Source organism: Ananas comosus, linkage group 24, assembly GCF_001540865.1.
Source record: "Ananas comosus cultivar F153 linkage group 24, ASM154086v1, whole genome shotgun sequence".
NCBI lineage: Eukaryota > Viridiplantae > Streptophyta > Magnoliopsida > Poales > Bromeliaceae > Ananas > Ananas comosus.
The window spans coordinates 3,280,796-3,302,824 of NC_033644.1; the positions used below are offsets into that span (position 1 = coordinate 3,280,796).

Sequence of the window (22,029 nt, forward strand, 5' to 3'; positions counted from 1 at the left end):
GGCAATGCGGTGCGGCGGCGGTCGGGTGTCTCCCCATGGCCGCACAGCTCTGCGAAGCTCCTCCTCAGCCATGGCGGCTCCCTAGGGCACGACGGTGCCGGGGAAATGTCGGGGGCGGTTGCCCGGGGTTCGGGAGGATGATGGCGGCGGTCCCGGTGGTCGGTGGCACGGTATTAAGGGTGCTCGGGCTCCTACCCTTCACACCTCTCAATGTTGGAGAGTGAGAGGAAGAGAAAGACGAAAGGCCCTTCTTCTTCTTCTCCGGCAGCCGGCGACAGCGATGACGGCGGTGGCTGACCTCTCAGGTGGAAAAGAAAGAGAGGAGGAAGGTTGGGGTCTAGGGTTTTGGGTTCCCAAAATCCCCAAATCCACACTCTAATCCTATATACCACTATTTATAGGGGATAATTGCTCCAAAGTCCCCCAACTCTCAAAATTTGCCTTCCAGTCCCTCTTCATTACGTTCCTCTCGCAGAAAGGTCCCTGCCTGCGAGTTTTCCACGCAAAACAGAGCACCAATCGCCTCTAAAAAGCAAGAACAATGCGGAATAAATGCCCTCACAGCGATAAAAGCTGTTTTTCTTGAAAATCGTGGGTTGAACATGAAATCCGTCAATGCCATTGGCTCTGGCACAGTCAGACCATCAAAAATAAGCTATTGGATCGTCCGAAATGGAGTCCAATTTGCGTCTGAAGCCCACCTCTCTCCTCGATCACAATCGGAAACGCGGGTTACTATTCATTTTAAGTGAAAAGTAATAATTGTGTAAAATCTTTATTTTAAATCATTTTTCGCTGAAATTTGACGGGTAGTTTTAAAATTAAAATACACACGATAACATTTAAAAAGATGTCAATTTTACATAGGGGAAAATCTCAGTCCTCACAAATCTACTACAAATTTTAACTAATGTTGCTATTTTTAAATAGTTTAATATAGAATTAGCCAAGAATATATTAGGTAATTTTATCAAATACAACCGTAAGATTAAAGCTCATTATATTAGCCAATTGGTATGTTTGATATGAGATAATTGTTATCCTAAAATAACATCATAAGACTTTATTGGGACCAAAAGAAATTAAAATACAGCCGTGCCAAAGCATGCCATTAGGAGACCGTGCGGCGTGCATGCTCATCTGCATGCAAGCATGCCGTGTGTCGGCATGGCACCGTGCCCGTGCCTTCCCGTGTTGATAGCTAGCACACCCCCGTGCCACGACACTTTAATCCTTGCTGTTTGCAAATAACTTTCTTTGTTTCAATGCTGGTCTGAGTATGGACAGATTGGATTTTAGTACTTGGCAATACATTCAGTTATCCAACCGCAAGCATTCTTTCATGGGACCTGTAATTATAATATTTCATCTAGACAACATCTCTCTTAGTGGATTTGTTTTATAGCACTAGACCATGACAACAGTTATCTACAGGAAGAGCGGGAGGTGGAAGCAGTGGTAGCTGGTCTGTATTTTTATGTAATATTTGTGTATCTATACTCTTTGTTTTATCTATGAGCGTCTACAGATGATGTATTTATGTTTTCTCTGTGCCCTTCTTGTTACTTCTATAGTTCTATGGTTCCATGTACTTATCTGTTGTTGTTTAGCTTCTAGTGTTGCTTAAGTTGAATGGGAATTTTACTTTTCAATGATACAGGTCATCAATTGGGAGATCAAGAGTTGGCCAAGTCAATAAGATTGTTGTGATCTCTACTGTTGAATTCTACTGTAAACGGCTTGAAGAACACAATTTTTTCAGTATTGATGATCTCACCGAGTCTCAGCTATGTTGCAATTTGGACCATGAAAGAGAGGACTACATCATAAACCCTTTTGATGTATTGGTGTCTGTGCGAGTAAGTGAGTTGTTAGTTTTTATGTTCTCCTCAAATATAGTCTGTAGCCAGTTTTTCTCATGATAGTTATTTGTAGTTTTGTACAAGACTTGGTTTCTTGCACGCCAATTATGGGGTTCTTTAAATTATTTCAGTTACTTGTTAAGTAAGAGATATTTGCTTTTGTATGTAGGCTAATAAATCTGGGATGGTTGATGGTGGTATACCTCAATATGATATTACTGTTGAGCTAAGTGATTTGGTTTGTTCCCTAACAAAACACAGGCAAAACTTACATTATTGATTCTTTTTGAATTGTTTTCATTGAGTTAACATAAGTTGATATATATATATTTTTAATCTTTTAGGTTCTATCGTTGAACGAAATTCAGTTACGACAAATTTTTGGCCTTTGGGATTACTTCACTATTTGTGGACTTCGAAAGAAGTATGCACATTTATATTACGTTTTATTGATAGAATATATATATTTTTCCTGCTTGTCCATTAGATTTACAATTACAATAATCAAGCATGAAATTTGAGAATCGTGTGAATGCAAGTTTTTATTAATTTATGTTATTAGCTCTTTTGAGACGTTTATGAAGCTTGTGGAGAACTGTACATATGTATTGCCTACAATGCTGACAGCTATATTGCTTGGCCGCTTGTGTCTTTGGTCTGTTCGCTTGGTTTTTCTGTCTGATTAATGCTATTGTGTTGTCCTACTCCTATCTAAGCACTACATCCTTTAGGACCAAACTTATTAATGAGATTTTTTTTGACAAGCGGTATTTCATAGGCCTAGTGACAAAACTATGGTGAGTATTTATTTAAGTTCATGGCATTTCTAAATTGAGAATAATAGTTAGAATGATTAATCTAAATTATTGTTACAGTTCAGGCTCTATTATTTATAGATAAAGCATTAACACTGCTTAATGTCCTTACTATGATTTTTTAGTTGTTATTTACTTAGCACGTGAGTTTTTCTAAGATCAGCATTTGATCTTCTAATTTCTATTTTTCCATATTAGCTTAGATTCTTTCATATGCAGTCTTATTAATTGTATAAAGGATTAAAGTGCCGTGGCACGGGGACGTGCCGGTAGGTAGCTGGCACGGTAAGGCACGGGCACGGTTACGTGCCGACGCATGGCGCACGCTTGTGTGCCGATGAGCACACGTGACCTCCTAATGGCACGCGTTGGCACGACTCTATTTTAATTTTTTTTGGTCCCAATAAGGTCTTATGATGTTATTTTAAAAGTTTAGAGTTATAATTATCTCATATCAGATTTACCAATTTGCTAATCTAAAATTAAATAATGACCTTTAATTTTACAGCTGTATTTGATAAAATTACCTAATATATTCTTGGCTAATTCTATATTAAAGTATTTAAGTATAGCTAGATTAGTTAAAATTTAGCTAGATTAGTTAATTTTACGGCTGTATTAGATAAAATTACCTAATAAATTCTTGGCTAATTCTATATTAAATTATTTAAATATAGCTAGATTAGTTAAAATTTAGAGTAGATTAGCATATATGGATTAGAGTAGAGTTTATGTATAGTAGATTAGAGTAATTTGGATAATCTAGAAAGAACAAAATCAAAGCAAACCAGTAAATAAAAAATATTTATTTTTAAAATAATTTAATCTAATCTAGCCAATTCTAGATTATATTACCTTAGGTTAGGTAATTCTAGTTTAGATTAGATTAGATTATATGAGATATCAGATTAGGTTAATATAAGTACAACTTTAGTAATTCTATATCAGATTAAGTTAGACATTACATTACATTAGAGTAAGTAATCTAGATTAGGTAAATTTAGGAAATATAAAATCACCTAAATCAAATCTAATTTTAAATCGTAATATTTAAATTTAAATTTAAACTAGTTTAATGTAATCTAGGCTTCTGATTTAGATTAAATTAGATGAGGCTGCATGATTCTAGATTAGAAAAGTTTAGATTAGATATTGGATTTGGTAATTTAAATATACAGTAAATTAGATTAGATTCCAAGTCCATAATTAGATTAAATTTCCTAGATTAGATAAGTTATTTTAAACCTGATCAGATTTTAGATTAGCTTAATATATTAAAATAGATTATATTTGTAAATCAAGTGATAATGGTGAGGAAGTTAGAGGGTATAGAAGCAAAAAGAACAAAAAAACAAAAGAGAGAGAAATTCACGTACTATATAAAAAAATAGGAAAATAATAACAAATATTAAGATATAGTCGGCACGCACGGTGCATATGTCACGCCTCAGGTCCTTTTGGAAAGCTAATTTTTGGAAAATCCATCCAAGTTGAAAAGAGAGTTGCGGAAAGCTTTTTTTTTTTTTGTTGTAAACCTTGCCCGAGACATGCACAGACCCGCCACACACACAAGGTATCCTCTGTCCATGCGGACAGAGTCTCCCTTGTACATGCACGACGTTGGAGCACAGATACAGAACCACAAGCAAGTGAACAAGATAATTTAATTGTACAACTACCAATCAACCCAATACCAAAATCCAGAACCGACTAAACCACTATATTAGGAAGAACCCAAAAGAAACTAAACTCCAAACACACATGATATCACATAGTCACAACAAGATGACAAGGTACTGAGATAAGTAAAATTTGACGCTGAGATCCATGGCACAAGCTATCTAGGCGCTAACCAACCGTGTCCTCACACTGCGCTCAGACCTGCACTGTCAGCGATACCTGTAAAAACAGTGGGGTGAGAAACATATAAATATGTTTCCCAGTAGGGGCAACCAGCCGACGAGGGCAAGCCGCACTCACTGGCAAACCAAGGAGTACGATAAGCAAGATAGCTGTAAATGAGTAATCAACCACAGTAGCAAAAAGGTTAGACAAACAGATGTCATGAACTGAGTACAAGAATAGTATCGCTATTGTAACATGAATCAGATACTGAAACGAAGAATACAAATCAACCACAATAGCAAAGAAAACTAGTGAGTAGTCATCACGAACAATCATGTACGAAGTACCGCTACTGTAAACAAGTCATGCTAACATAAAGGACCACCAACTACGGTAGCAAGATGGAGAATGCACAATAACATGACCCACTCATGATGGAAGTTGCTACCGTAGGCCAAACAACTGCTAGATACCATGCAAGACTCAAATCGAGAGACTATGCATCAACTGGACATACGAATAGTCCAAGGTATACCCACTCTCTATGGTCCGTTATAAAGACCCGTCCTAAGCTCGCCCATAGGTCTCGAGGACCGCAAATTAAGTACCACTCCGGAGGGACACATCAACCTGCACCCAAAGTCGCTAACTCTGTCTAAGAGTGGTGTAAATCAAGTCTGAGGGTGAGAACTCAGGGTGGCGAACCCTGTCTATGAAACATCACCTCCCACTGGGCTGGCAACTGAAGTACCCTGGGTTAGTAACTCTGTCTAAGACTCCTTCAGTGCCGTACAACCTATAGTCATATGTATATGCTCAAAGCTCCAATAATCTAGACTCAACAGTCAAATCACTGCCCGTAGGCGACAATAGGAGCTAAGAGATAATCACACTGGATGCCAATGAAAATACCAACATCCAACTGTCCGGATCGACTAGCATGCTATACTAAACGAGTATGTAGGAAGGATAAGGATAATACAAGTGACAGAGGTGAGCATGCTAAAGACCCAATCACGATGAAATACGTCATTCGACCCTTAGGCCAAAATCTGCGGAACTGAACACCGACCGACTAGGTCAATCTCATGGAGTAACTCTCCAACAATAAGGTCAGGTTTCACCGAAGATAAATCAACCGATCAACATGATCATATCTCAACAAGGAGTACGCACCGATCTATCAGATCTAATCATACATAGGTGGATATTCTACTAGATCTTCACCTACTCTACATGTCATACACGAGATACGAGAGAGCTCAATCAAGAGTCTACCAATCTATATGATAATCAACATGACAATCAATAAGCATGTAGAGTAAAAGCATGAACCAATGTGAAGTCAAAAGTTGTCCTACTCAATTAATAGAAGGGATCAAGCGAAAAGAAAACCGAGTAAGATACAACTTTATCGACAAGAGGAATGGAGCACCCACCTCACCAACTACCCGAGTCCTCGACTCGATCAGTGTATCTAACGGTCACCTGTACAGGACATGCGATCACCAAATGCCACAATGAGTCTCCTACATGTCATCTATATCAATTCGACACGATCAACCTGTACTACTATAACATTGTGCGATTGGAACATTAGTTCCATAAACCGGCATACAAGCCAAGTCGACTCGACTAGGAGTCACCTCAATGCATACACTGTCCCATAAAGCACCACCTTAGGTATTGGGACGATCGCACATCCAGTGCTCGATAAACTGAACTACAACCATCATACAAGGCTACAATTGAACCTATAGGTGTCGTTCCGATGATCCGAACACCACTTTGGTGTCGAACCATGCACACATTGTACAATTGGCTCGATGATGCTCGCAATATTGCAACATCACCAATTGGTGACATAAAGCCACCCACAATGTGCACCCACTATGTGCCACGACACAAGCGGAACATTGAACATTCCTACCGTTCTGCCGAACCCGTCGATTTTCATATAAACCCACCGGGATCCCACTTTGATCAAGAAGCATTCTGAGACACACCCAAAACATCTTAAACTCGCATCCACTGTCCCCAAACACCCTATTTAAGGTGTTGGAACAGCCGCAGACAAAGCGAACCAAAACGGGAGCCATAGCTCCAAATATGGCTTGAAGTGGGTCCGGCGGTACCTATCGGCATTCGAACCACCCACAACGCACTCGTTGCCAAAGGGGACACAAAACACAAGGATATACCAGCCAATGAGGCTCAACAAACATTCCGGACAGCCACATAATCAACTTCGTGATAACGAAGTAGAGAACCGCGCAATTGATACGATTTCGACTCGATTTTGTGTCATTTCGCACCAAATCGACCATGGAATGTTTCTAAACCTCGAACACTAAGTCTGAACATTTAATACCATCAAGCACTACTGCCCAACACATTTCATGATGCGAAAATGGAGTTTTCGGAAATCTTACCAACTTTGCATGAACCGGGAGTCAACCAATGGTGCATCGAGGTATATGACTTGTTGCTAGCTGCCACAGATCAACAGTGGAGCTACCATGAAGAATCCGAAGACAAGAAACGGTTGCGCGAAGTCAAAACGGGTACACGATAGATGCGCGTCTCAGCTAGATGTCCGTATCACTCCACCGAGGTGAGCATTGCGAAGATGGATGTTCGCTGATCGTCGTGCTCCCAAGGTTGCCAAATCCGACCACTGGATTGCCCAGAAAAGCCAAAACAAGAACTGTCAATTTGCCGAACACATGGTGGGCACTATTGAAAACAGTGGTTCGGGGTATCGTTACCTGAAAATCAGGGGAGCACGGGTTAGCACAAATGCCAAGAAGTGCCGTGCTTACCAACAGATAGTCACCGGAGAAGTCGGATGGCTGGGACGGTTCTTCGGTAAAGATCAAGGCCTATAAGTCAAGTCAGGGCAGCGGTAATAAAATAGCTTCAACCGGGGGTTAGCAAGCCTAATGGAGGGTTGGAAGAGTTGTAGAGGGACACTAACCCGCAGGGGGAGGCCATCGGAGGTCCGGCGGACGGCGGCGGCGCTTGGGGCCGCGGCGGCTGCAACAGAAGCAACGACCCAAAACGGGTCGTGCACTACCGTCGCGCGGGGGTGGCACGGTTGGGGTAGGTGGCCGCAGGGGTTCTCACGCTCAGACGTGACGGCAGCGAGGCGCTGGTGAGGCGTCGGCGGCGTCAGCTTCAAGCCGAGGAAGGAGGGAAGAAGGGGGTGCTGTCACCTCTCTCTATATAGGTATCAATATGCAGGGAGAGAAAGATGGAGGGACTCTCGGCCGGAGTCTTGCCGGAGCACGTCGAACGCCGACGAAGAACAAAGGGGTGGCGGCGGCGGCGGCGGCACCAGGTGGGAGGGTGTGCAGGCTAGGTTAATTAGGTGGTTAATTAGGTATCCCCTAACCTTTATATATATATATATATATGTAGCTAGGCTCCTATGCTTCGAAAGTACGGAGACCTCCGTGCTTGTAAGTTGTTTTCGATGATGGGACATTCGATTTGGTGATCGGTTCCATTAGACATGATCTATGCTATTGGAACTATTTAGAAACCAAATTTCATAATTTTTTGACTTCGTTTGTCTAGTGAATGAGTAGCCTCAAAATGAACGACTGGAAATAAAAATCTCATAAAAAACAATGATAAAGGACTCAAATTTCAAATCGAAAGTATTGATCTTGCTATTGATGTTAAGTAGAATTTTCTATTAAATTTTCATGTAATTTGGATACTTCTACATCGTTGACTTAAAAACGTGTCACATCGGCCATTAAAATAGTCATTTTTTGGACCTTTTGATCGCTTGGTAAATAATGTCAAAAAATTATAAAATTTGGTTTCTAGATAGTTCCAATAGGGTAGATTATACCTAACGGAGCTGATCGTCGAATCGGATATCCTATCATTGAAAACAACTTACAAGCACGGAGGTCTCCGTAATTTCGAAAGTACATGAGACGTGCNTAGAGAGAGAGAGAGAGAGAGAGAGAGAGAGAGAGAGAGAGCGCTAGGCTCCTATGCTTTCGAAAGTACGGAAGCCTCTGATCGGTTTTGTTAGACATGATCTACGCTATTGGAACTATTTAGAAACCAAATTTCATAATTTTTTGACTTCGTTTATCTAGTGAATGAGTAGCCCCAAAATGAACGACTGAAAATAAAAATCTCATAAAAAACAATGATAAAGGACTCAAATTTCAAATTGAAAGTATTGATCTTGCTATTGATGTTAAGTAGCATTTTCTATTAAATTTTCATGTAATTTGGATACTTCTACACCGTTGAACTTAAAAATGTGCTACATTAGCCATTAAAATAGTCATTTTTTGGACCTTTTGATCGCTTGGTAAATGATGCCAAAAAATTATAAAATTTGGTTTCTAGATAGTTCCAATAGGATAGATTATACCTAACGGAGCCGATCGTCAAATTGGATGTCCTGTTATCGAAAACAACTTACAAGCACGGAGGTCTCCGTACTTTCGAAAGTACAGGAGACGTGCTCTTTATATATATACAAATACTACTATTGTAACAATTGCATCTAACACCCCTTTTGCGCAGAAGTCCCTCCCATAATAAATTTTGCAGTTTAGCATACAAAATGCCATACTTCTCTTAAAAAGATCCTTCAACTGATTTTTCCCTCTCCTGCTTCAACTGTATGCCAGTTTCCACATAAGTTTCAAAATTTCGAAAAACTTGAGTCCACACGATCCTCCTTGAGTCTTTTTCCACAAGAGTCCATCCACTCATAGAAATTCTAGAATTTCTCACATGAAATGATAACCCTTTCGCGCATTGCCCTATTTTCACATTTCGCAAAAATTGCAATTTCTTCTCCAGAATATCACCAAATCGTGCCAAATTGCATTGGGCTCCATTATTGGACTTACTATTCTGGCGGACCATGAAAGTGGCACTTTTCGTTTCATCGAAAACCGCATCAGATTGCAAAATACAACCCCTTTTTTAAAAGTTTACCGTAAACATATCTTGGATACTACAGCGTATCGCGGCACCTGTGTGCCCAACTGAAAGTATCGCAGGGTACCACTATACATATCGCGATATTCCTCTCCTTGCAGTAAAGGGGTTGTACCATGCCCCTTTTTTAGGGGCACGACCGTGCCATATGGCATGGGTGGGCACTTTAATCCTTGATATAAACATCCAACTTCTCAGATATATGTAAATAGCAGTGTGATAGGCAAGGTTTTAAGTGCCCGTCGGCACGGGCCGTATCCACCGTGCCGTGCCGTGTCAACAAGATACCGGCACGATACAGACTCCGTGCCAAAGGCACAGCTCAAAACTCTCTATTCTTGAATTTAGTAAGTAATTTCCTCAATAAAGTTCAAAAGATGTGATAAAAAGACATAATAAATAGTTAGAATATTTTGTTGCGAAAGAAAATAAATATTTCATGCTGTTATGTGTCGGCACATAAGAATTTTTTTGACCGGCACACATCGACACTACTCGGCACGCACCGTGCCGGCAAGTTTTCGGCACGACCCCGTTCCACGGCACTTAAATCCTTGGTGATAGCATTCAGTTTGCTATGTTTATAACTTTATATAAAATTTACTATTTTTGGCACTCCAGTTGTATAAGTAATTTTGCATTTTACATTATGGGTACATTGCATCATTAGTCCCTTAACTTAAGGCAGACTTTCATTTTGGCCTCTGGACTTTTAAAGTGCTGTTCTGAAAAAATCAATCTGGCCATCCAATTTTAAATAAAGGAATGGCCTCAGCTCTGTGAATGGTATGATTGAGAGAGAGGATGATGGGTTGATGAATGGGGCGATGCATGGATGCAGGCAATAATTTCTGTTGTGATTGACGATGGGGGGTTAATAGTACAAATAGTATGAGGTGTCTAATGCATGCTCTAAAATTAGGGTACCACGCCAAGACTGTAAATTCAGGAACTGGTGATGCATATTACCTTCTACATGACCCCTATACATGAACAGTTTTATATCTACTTCACTGTGGACTCTTTATATTTTATGATTTTACAAACATCTTTGGCGGATCCGTTTCAACTTTTCTACTTCTAGACTGGAAGTGTTTGAAAATTCTAAAGTCTAATATAAATAAACTAATTATTTTCTTTATCAAAGTTACCATTATGCTCTCATTGGAATATTTAGGTGTCTTACCTACAGATCAGATAACCTGAACCTGTTAAAGGCTGTTTAAATTATTTAGGCCCTATATGGACGTCCAAATGAGTATTTCACTGAAAACTTGTGCTCTGTGGGTGTGTGGGGATATTCTTTGAGCATTGCAACCTACCACCTTACTATTAGTCCATGCAAGGTTGTGATTTTCATGATTTTTTTAGGATATTACATTCCGCCTATGGGTTTATTTATCTTGTACTCATAAAATGGCTTCAAGGTAGCATTTTTATGCTTTTATAGGCATTTAATCATACTCATCTGCCAATGCATTGCCTTTTAGTAGAAAAAAGAAGTGCCTAACGAGATGTCCATGCATTTAATCAGCCTCTTAAGTCCTATTGAATAAAAGAATATCTGAGTACAATGCTTCTTTCCAAGTGAGAAAGTTATTTCCTTGATTGATGTATAGCGTTAGAACCTATCTGATTGAATCTTTATGTTCTAAATATGTAAAAAGTATGCAACTAATGGAACTTTGATAATTTGAAAATAACTTCCTTACCATTGAATATATTGATTCTACTACCTAATTGTTTGGTTTTATTGGCTCTGAGAAACTATTGCATGTAACCATGCATCTGTAAATTTGTGCATTGCAAATTTATTCTGTCCATTACATTCAATTGTTCAATCTCCGTCATACAATGAGTTGTAGTTTCTTTTGCTTAATAATTGGATAATTGGGTTAACACTTAACAGTACAAGATGCATTGATGGTTTATGAAGATGTGGTGCACAGATTTATGGATGCACCAGGTGTGGGAAATGACCTTTTAGGATGTGAATTGAATGATTTGAAATGTTGGGTAGTGAAATAAAAAATTGTAATGGTGGGTAGTCATTTCTAATTTACTCAAGTTTTTGTTAGTTCTGTATATTTTTACCTTCTAATAAAATTTGTGTTGATAAGATCCTACTGATTTAATCTATTGGTGAACCAAAATATGATCTGCAGGGTAAAGTAACAAAAATTTTCCGTATATATGTTTATCGTCAACTCTTATATTCTCTTTATTGATTTCTGCAGATATGGGCGTTACCGTCCATCTCAAAGCTCTTTATCGAAGAAAGTTGAAGGATGGCAGATATTGTGGTGGCATTATGCACAACAAGCTATTTTAGCAGATGTTCGTCAAAGATTAAGAAGAATTTCATGGAGTAATCTTGGTCAGAGATTGTGAGTTCTTTGATTATCATATATTCATATCTGATATTTGCTTTTTACCTTTAGGTCTTCTATATCATGGCATGTATGGCTTTTTGCTAGAGAAATCACTACTACTCTTAAACCTCTTAATGATAATAAGTTTGCTTCATTTCACTTCTTTGTTTCCATTTCTAAACAGTTAAAGCAAGATTGTTCTTAAGCTTGATTATACCTCTATTTAGTTCTTAATACTGGGATATGGAAGATGTACTCTGGTTGATACACAATGAGATCCATTTAGCCAGCTTTTCTGGGTTGTGTTACCTGAGGATAAGCAATTCAGTGTAGCAGTCTGGAACGGAGTGAAAAATCCACGGCCTAAGAGTTTGCTAATACTTAAACTAGGTTTGCTGAACCTTGTTCACCTTTTCAACACAACCTATTTTAATTCTTCTTAACTTGTAACTCTAATAACTAATAAATACTTGATGCAGGAGAGAGTTTGGTGTCTAGTTCAGGATTTAATTGTAAAAACTTTGAAGGATGTGTAATTGTGTATCTGAACTGTCTCACAAGAGGTGGTCTTACGGATCTTCCCAACTCTCGAAACTCTAAGAGAAGTGACTATCATTTTCTTTCAATGACCTAAGAAATACTTGAGGATTTGAAAGAGTTTTTCTTTCTATGTTAAAGGGATTTTTGTTTTCTTTTTGGAGCTACTTAGGGCTTGGAAGGAATCGTTAGCATTGAAAGGAGAATAAAGTTCCTAGAGAATGAAGTAATGGAGGAGAATTAGAAAACCAGAAATTAACAAACAAGAGTGGAATTCAAGGAGGAAAAACACAAAGAATTCTTTTCCTCAATATTTGACGAGGGAGCCTACCGTGCTGTATGGAGAAAAATAGGGCACAATTCTGCTTGGGTATTTGTATGTAGCAGTAGCTGTAGGGTGTTGGTAATGCGGTGAGATTTTCATCGTTTCTTCAGTGAGGGAAAGGTCTTCTCATGGTAGAGATAGCTGAGTGAAGAAGAAGAGAAGGAAGCTTGGCCAAGAGGGGGATTTACAATTAGGGAAACCAAACTACCAATTAGGGAAACCCGCCTAATCCAATAATCAAAATTTAAATACATATCAGTCCTATTATGGGAAAAGGAGAGCTCAAATCTTAATTTTGGCAGGACATAATCCAAAAATTAAACCCTAATTGACTCAAATAAACTAATCTAAGGCACAAATTGAACCCAACATAATTAGTTCAAGACCAAAAATAACTAAGCTGGGATTAACTTACAGTTGACTCTAATATGCTGTTCTAAATGTCCTAATTTTGTGCTAATAAGCACCATTGCAATCTAAAATGTCCCATGCCAGTTATAGGTCTTGACTGCTAATAATCTATAGTAAATACCCGTTTAGTGACTCAAAAATGCGATAATGATTTCAAACACTGCAAAATTGGCTATAGCTCTTCAATACTCTTGATTTGCCCCCTTGATGGCCTCCCTGGAGGCAGAGTAGATAGCTTTCAATCTCCTGTGCTATCGGTGCTGTTCTAAGGTACGAATGGAAATCTAGAATAAAACCTTTAGCTAGTAGAAGGTTGACCTAGATAATTATCGGTGATTTCAATATAGCACTTACAGTCACATAGATTAAATAATTTTTTAGACTAATGCTGTTCTCCAATGACCATTCTTAGTAAAGAGAACTTGTCCGATCATTTATCTTGCGCGTACCTCGTTTCATGGCTTTGTGTAGATTACAGACTGTAATCAGCCTTTTTTTCTGGACAGGTAAGTTCTCCAGTATGTAATTCCTAATTTCTGCTTTCTAACTTTCTGCAGTATATAAACTAAGTTTGTGTTTTCCTGTCCTTGGTCTTCGCTTTTATGCATGTGGTGCAATTCTTGACACTCGATGGATGTGTTGCAATTGTTGTCACTCTGTTTGTCTTGGAGACTTAATTATTGAAGTGTTTGTTAGGGAAACAATGTCTTTACCAAGTGCATTCTAGCAGATAAACTTCTATTTCTAGACAAATCTCTGACTTTCTGTTCAGTTATCAGACTTCATGCTATTTAACATGAGTATAGAAACTATCTTAAATGCTTCATTTGATGAACAGAAACTACCGTCGGAGGTACATCGATTTGTATAGGAGAAAGCTGGAACTACTACAAAATGAGCAGGTACTTCTTTCTTTTGATGCAATATACACCTTTTTCTCTTATTTATATTGAATTCCTTTTTTCAACGACACAAAACTACTTGTCTGATTGCTCAGATGTCTTTCAATAAGCAGGATTTTATATACATGTTATTATAGCTATTTGGTGGTTTTAAATCCAATTCATAAGTAGCTAGAATTCTTTTGTCCTTTTCTTGATACACTACAGGTAATTCTTTACATGCATATTTTCTGTTTTGGAATTAATATAAATGAGTCACATGGGAATTTCCACTAAATCAACATAGGAAGCAATATTTAGAAGCTACTCCAGTTCCTTGATGCATCTAATCACAGATTGTATGTTCTCTCTCCTTTTTGTTTCTTCTCTTTTCGTTAGAAGCAGCTTATGGAGCTGATTTGTTATTTGTATCATTTCCATGTACAACAAATGCTTTACACAATAGCTGCACTATATTCTTGATTCTCGTTATCTTGGTTTCACTTGTTTTATGGTTTCTGTCTTGTGCCATTTTGTTTTGATAGCTTGTGCATTACACATTTTTGGGATAAATAAAATTAACTGGTGACACTGAAGAAATTTTTGACACTTCATATTTGCTTTTGGTGCCTTTCAGCTTTTATGAACCTAAATATTCTAGTCGACAATTGTATATTTCATGTCAGGTAATGCATATATAGGAATCTGCAGTTACAGTTTGGTTTTAATTATTTGAAGTGTTATAGACACTGGTTCGGTTTTAGTTATTTAGTGTGTTTGTGAGACCCTAAGTAGTCATATATATAAGATATAATAGAGCTAAAACTCTTAACCTGGCTTAAGCATTTTGGGCAGTGGCTAGGCCCAAGAGGTTAACAGAGTTAAGCGTGCTAGGATGAGAGTAGTCCTAGGATAGGTGACCCGTTGGGAAGTCGGGGCGTCACAGCTGGTATCAGAGCCAATTACTAGCCGGAAGTGTGAGATGAGTCTCGGCTGAGCAAGGATTGTACAGCGAGGAGAGCGAGACTCTCATGCTGTTGACTGTTGTGGGTGGAGCGTAGCTCGCCACAAGGTTAGAATGTGAGACCCCAAGTAGTCCTATATGTAAGATATAATAGGGCTAAAACTCTTAACCCGGCTTAAGCATTTTGGGTGATGGCTACGCCCAAGAGGTTAAGAGAGTTAAGCATGCTAGGATGGAAATAGTCCTAGGATAGGTGACCCCCGGGAAGTCGAGGCGTCATAGTGTTATAGACAATGATTAGTTATTAGCTATGATGCATGGATGGTTGTATTTGAGTGCCCTGGCTGTATACAATATCTACTGGATATAGTTATGTACCCGATAGCGGTCGATTCTATGTGAGACACAACATGAGAAGTATCTGATTCTCTAAAAACTGAAAAGATAATATATATATACAAGGATTAAAGTGCCGCGGCATGAAGGTGTGCCAATTGTTGCCTGGCACAGTATGGGCATAGGCAAGCCTCCATGCTGACACGTAGGACGCTTGCGTGCCAATTGATACGCATGACCTCCTAGTGGCACGCTTTGACACCATTTTTCTTTAATTTTTTTGTTCCCGATAAACTTTTATAATGTTATTTTGCAAGATTTAGAAAATAATTATAAATATTGGCTATGTATAGCTTACTACACTCGGCAATTAATATAGTAGTAGGTTTTTTATATATGTAAAGTAAAATATTAACTATTGCTCATAGAGAATAAAAATTAAAAATCGATTAACTTTGAAAATTCTTTTGATTTTACCTTTTCTTTCAGAATGTTAAAAATTATTAAAATACAAAATTAGGGAAAATTTTTTTTTCTTAAAATATTTATGGAATTTGCAAGATTCATCCATATTGATTTGATGAGAGACTGCTTGATGACTAGATTAACTAGAATCGCACTACAATTGTTAATAATTTCTTTTAATTTTGAATCTTTTAAAAATATTTATTAAAAAATTGAAGAAAAAATTATTTTTTATTTTTTTAAGAAAAATTGTGAGGTCTATCCCTAAAAATTTAACAATAAATCATATGACGAATAATTAATCAAATTTAAATATCAATTGCTTCAATTTAGTTTTTTTATTTTATTAGTATTTTCCTTCTTCTAAATCCAAAAATAGAATTGTCAAAGTTAAAAAATTTATGTCGTAAATCTCATACCCAATGCTAGATTTATCTAAAATAATTAAAAATCAGACTACATAATGACTTAATCAAATAGATCTATTTTTACATTTTTGTAAACTATAAATAAAATTTTTGCATAATTTTAAATTACTTAAAAACTGGAAGTTTAAAGTTAGAAACATTCAAAATGTATGAAAAATTTAAAATTGTAATTTTTTTTTACTTACCTAAGAGGTATATCTTCGATTTTCTTTTTCTTTGCCTTTTCTTATAAGATTGAAGTGATTAAAGTAGAAACAAAGTAGAAATAGAAGGGACTAAAAGAAGAAATTAGAGAAAAAAATTATAATAAAAAAATGGTGGGAAAAATAGAAAGAAAAAAAAGATAGAAAGAGATAGTGAGAAGAAAAGGAAAGACTGCAAGAGTGAGTTGAGGAGAAGATAAGTAGAAGAGAATGAAAGAGAGCGATGTGTGTGGGGCAAAAAAAATAATCCAAAAGTAGGCCCAAAGAATAAAAAAGGGGGTTAAAATTTAAAACGTTGCATGCCCTTATAGGCATGGTCGGCACGGGGCAATACTATAAACCCTGCCTATTTATGTCTTCGATACAGTCGCGTGATATGGCATTGATACGGGTGGTATCCTGGAACGACATAATGGGTTGGTTTTAAAGTTGTATTTGATCCCTATCCATTGCCCATATTCAACGGCCCTTAACAAATTTTTAAACAACCAATTTTTCTGGTTCATTGCTTTATACTTTCAGCACAAATAAATTATAATTTTGAATTGTGCCATTTTACAATGCTATAAATTTGTAGCTAAATGATAAATATAGTTATTTTTTATTCTCGTATCTCACACATCGTATCTTATTATTTTGGAGTTTGTCGTATCACCATATCCCTATCATGTGGATATTCGTATATTTTACCTGTTTCTGCGGAATATAGGTTATTAGCATCTTTGACTTTTTTCCCCGCCATCAATTTGTCATTTTTCAGATTTGTGTTTTATGCTTGTCATTTTTTATTTGAGTTATTAGTGTTATTAAGGCTCTTACATTAAAAATTGGAATATTTGCAGGTTGTCAGCAAAGATATCCTGCAAGAGCTAGAAAAGATGGATAAAGAGTGTGACATTGATGATATTCTGAGCTACAGATCTTTTGCTGAGCGACAACTGCAGGTATCTGCTGGTTATGCATTGCTATTCTATAAATGCTTTACCAGTTATGTTGTTTTCAGTCTTATCTTGTTCTATGCTCCTGTTTGCTTGCTTTCTTCTGAGCCTCCATTACAGGATCTTTTGTTAAAATCAAAATCTTCTACTTCCGGAGCAAACAATATTATGTCTTCTCAAGAAAAGAACCAGAATGATGAACAATCTGCGAGTAGAGCACGCCGGTGGTTAAACTGGTTATCTCTTGGCATGCTTGGAGCTGGCGGAACAGCCGACACTAGTTCGTTTGCTGGTGTCGTTTCAGATGAAATTATTAAGGTCAGTTTTGGTTCCTGTATAGTATGTTCTGTGTAGTTCTTGGAGCTTATTCATTTTATTTTATTTTTTTCAGGATATATATGAGGCAACTGAATTTCATCCAATGTCTTCTTGTAATGGAGATTCTTCAGATAGAGATAAATGTCTTTCATCATCTATAAGGCTCAGTGTCTTGAGAATACTAACCTCAATCAATTCCAGGCACTGTTACCTTTCTTGCATATCTCTAAGTTTATTTATTATGCTCGCGACATCATTATAAATTATTACATTTGCCCATGAAATGTATTATATGATATATATGTTTTGAAAAGTGGGTACTAATCGGTAATGTTCACGTAAAATCCATCTTGAAGTGATTCCAGCACTTGATAGTGTTGTGAAGAACGGACTCATTTGACATAAAGTAAAATCCATCTTGAAGTGATTCCGATATTTCATAGTGCCGTGAGGAATGACTTATTTGCCATAGTATTGAGTTAATTTCCATTGAAGGATGATGTGGCTAAATTTATTGTTCTAGTAGATTGCGATTTTAAGAGAAACTAATTTTGCTAATTTAGGCTTTGTTTGGAGGCACATTTCTCAGCACAAGGGTCACTTGATATATGTAATTGGTTAAGTATTCACTAATTTGAGACTCTTTATCGATGCTCCTTTTTTGCCTTCTTATATACTGGAAGTTGGGAGAACTACGGTATTAGCTTCACAAATTTTTTTATGTATAATAACTAAGCAACGCTTGTTAGACGAGCTGTGACAAAATTGTGTTGGTCAACTTATGTATACAGTTTTGTTATTTGAAGGCCAATTGTGTGCTTGGTCCCTACAGGACTCTAACTGTCAACTCTTTTCCCTTGTAAGTTTCACATGATTACCAATTTGAGACCACAACATATCAGCTAATGGTCGGAAAATAAAATATATTGGTTTCGATCAAAGGTTCATAAAGAAATGGTTACTTTTGTTGGCTAAAATTTGTTATATGTGAATCGTTTATGGTAATCTTTACATTTCCCAAACTATTTGCGCCTTTAAACTTTTTAATCTGTAGAGAAAATTTGAAATAATTTTAGCTTCTAGAGAGATACTTATAGCAGCTTATTAGTGGCTCTCTGCTCATGTGGTTATTGGACGGTTAGTCCAGGTACATTGAAGTTTATGGCAAGTAATTTCTTTATTTTCATGATTGACATAATTAGAATTTGTGATTTCTTGGAGTTCACTGTTTTAGCAGTATAGAAATATCAATAGATATTAAAAACGGATTTCAATATATAGTTGTGTCTTATAAGGCCTAACTGGCCTACTAACTAGCCAAGCGTATTTAAGGGTCTGTTGGCATAGAATAAAATGCTTAATCAAGCTGTAATGCTAGTAAGCTAGCTCTAAAAGAACATATTCTTCATGTTTCTAACATTTTCTTATGTCGAACCAATGCGGTGTGACAAACTCCCTTGTTAGAGAACTTCACATCTTTATGTGATTTTCTCACTGGTCTCCTAGTTCTTTCATAATAGATATTCTCTTTGCTCCCTGGACTAGACATAACTTATGATATCTGCAGTTTGGTGGCAATATGAACAAGTCTATCAAATTGGTGCAAAAATGTTGAACTGTCACACCAATATTAGTATGCCAGCCTTACATATAGATCATTTACTTCCTAACATCTTTGGTTGTGAGACAATGAGTGTGATAAAGAAATGGGACATTCCACCTTGAATTTAAGTAACCAATCTTAGAAATATAACATAGTGATTACATTAACACTGACGATAGACATACTATTGACTTCATTAGAATGCTTTCTATTTCATATGACCTATCATGACTAGATATGTAGATATGCAGCGTAGATATCAGTGAAGTGGTAGGGCTTCTGTTCCATTTGATCTATTTTACATTTTGTTTTATCATTTGTTATCTAACTTCCAATACCATGCACAATAACAATAAGATAATAATTAGACATGCCTCATGTTGTTATGAAGCTTTGCTAGGAGCTGTATGTTGTAGCATGTCTCCACCTGTGTCTAACTTCCAACTAGTTGTTGGCATGTCCTATTGCCATAGTAATAGAAATCTTAGAAGTAATATGGACCTTGCATTGTCAATATTTTAGGGTTTCATCTTTCTCTAACACGTATCAACCTTTTTGATGATGCCTCTAATTTCTTCTCTTGCTGTTGAAGGGGCTCCTTCTGTGACATCCTAAGGCTTGAGAATAGTCCCATATCGACAACTAGATGTGGGGGTATATAAGGCTGGATAGGCTAGACATAATAATTGGGTTTAAGCATTTTGTGCCGTGAATTTGGCCCAATGAGTTATTGGGTCCACAATGCCCAGTTAATTGAGCCGTGGGCTCTGTGATGGGCGACCAATCTGGGAATTGGGTCGTGATAATTATGATATCAGAGCCGGTTCACTAGTAGGAAATGAGAGATGAATTTCGGCTGAGCCAAGGCCTGAATGACGGGCTAAGTCAGGGTTTGAGAATGACAAGGCTACGGAGACAAGTCTTACATTACCTGGTGATCTTGGGTAGTGTGCGTAATTGAGCCCGACGAAGATGTTAGGTCATAAAAGAGGGGGAGGGGAGTCTGTGGCATTCCAAGATTTGAGAATAGTCCCATAATAGTCCTGCTTCAGATAGCCATGGCTAGACGTAGGGGTACATAAGGCTGGATAGGCTAGACGAATAACTAGGCTTAAACATTTTGGGCCAGTGGATTTTGGCCTATCACGTTATTGGTCCAGGGTACCCAGTTAAATCGAGCCGTGGGCTCTGTCATGGGTGACCACATGGGAATTGGGTCGTAACACTTTCAATCTAACATTCTAATTACTGTAAATATATACTACATTGGAAACTTAATTCTCGTGTTATGGTACAAAATGGAATTAAGTTTTTTATATATAGACAAAATATCCTAATATGATAAGAACATTTGATTATTATGATTCAATGATAGTATAATGGAAAAAAAATATTCGGAGAATGAGAATGAAAAAAAAAAAAACATGATAAGGATACCTAGAGGGATGAAATTAATAATGGAAATTTGATACAGATCAAAATGTTATTAAGCTCTTCTATGACATCTTTCCAATTATTTACTTTTATTTATCTTATTTATATTTACTTTTTTTATCTTATTTATTCGATAAGCTGTGCAACATAGCAAAGTGTCTGAAGCTTTGATTTCTAGGTTCCAACATGGATGCTCCTAGATACTGGGTGAAACTGATTCAAGACTAATAAATTAAGTCTTTGGCTTTAGCTGAGAATAATACTGTGTATAGTATTGACTGCTCGAGATTTTAGTCAAAATAGTGCCCTCCCTACTTTCACATGAAGAGAATGTTAGACATATTTGCCATGGAATAATCCATTATCATAAGTTAACAAGTTGTGTCATTTTTCTTCATGAGATTTTCCTCGCATTTGAACTGTGCAAAGAAGATTCAAGTGAATTATTTTCATTTTGTAGTATCGCTATGCAATCTTTTTTTTCTTGTTTCTTTATGAATTATGCATTCACTTGCCTCATGAATTCACAATCATTTGTTTAAAGTTAATTTTTTCAATCTTTCATCAGTGTGTTAATATTTATTCCCAATGTTATACTATAGGATGTGTAACCAAAAAATTGCTGAAGTACAGTTCAGTGGACTTGGTATTGAATGTGAATTTTTGAAAGATTCGGCTGCTATTCTTGCCTCGATTGATTCTGTTAAGATAGCCAACCCTGTGAATGATAATATGATTTTAATAGCTGAAAAGGTCAGCTTTTTTGTACTATTCTTTTGATTTGTTATCTTTTCCTTTATTTTTTTTTTCCTGCGGTGGTACCTTTATAATTTCATTTGCTTGTAGATTGCCATTCAGGATGGCTTGGCAATGCGTTGGCTACCCTTCTTCAGTGTTCAGATCGACTTAACAGAGTCGAATCATCAATCGCAACTTTCAGTAAACGTACTTAGATGTTCTTTTCATACCCTATATGAAGCCTCACGGTGCTTTGCATGGTCAGCTGTAACATTTTTTAAAGTCTGTCATTGAAGTAATGGTGTCTGTGGCTCAGGTTATGGTTCAACCTTTTGAAGTTTCCTATGAATCAGATTTCTTCCTCAACCTTTTGCAACTTTACGAAGTGTTGGCTTCGTTCCAGTTTCAGCACGATAGGGTAAATTACTTTGTGCCAAATGTCTTTTTAATTTTCCTTTTCATCTTTCTAAGATGTATCAGTGTTATTTTTTTTTAATCTCTTAGTGTTGTGTGGAATGAATAAAAGATAATATGCTATAAATTTGCATAAGATGGTTCAGATTATGTCAAACAA

At 37.1% G+C, this 22,029-nt stretch overlaps 1 protein-coding gene across 1 annotated transcript in view; it reads left to right on the forward strand.

Annotated features, from left to right (window-relative positions):
• LOC109728737 (putative vacuolar protein sorting-associated protein 13A) overlaps positions 1-21,449 on the forward strand; it is a gene marked incomplete at its 5' end in the record, with an annotated part of 43,409 nt that extends 21,960 nt beyond the window's left edge. The window contains 8 exon segments of the mRNA XM_020259244.1: positions 1,661-1,859; positions 2,032-2,100; positions 2,207-2,286; positions 11,740-11,889; positions 13,986-14,049; positions 17,267-17,368; positions 17,483-17,680; positions 21,320-21,449. Coding sequence (XP_020114833.1) covers positions 1,661-1,859; positions 2,032-2,100; positions 2,207-2,286; positions 11,740-11,889; positions 13,986-14,049; positions 17,267-17,368; positions 17,483-17,680; positions 21,320-21,328 — 871 coding nt within the window.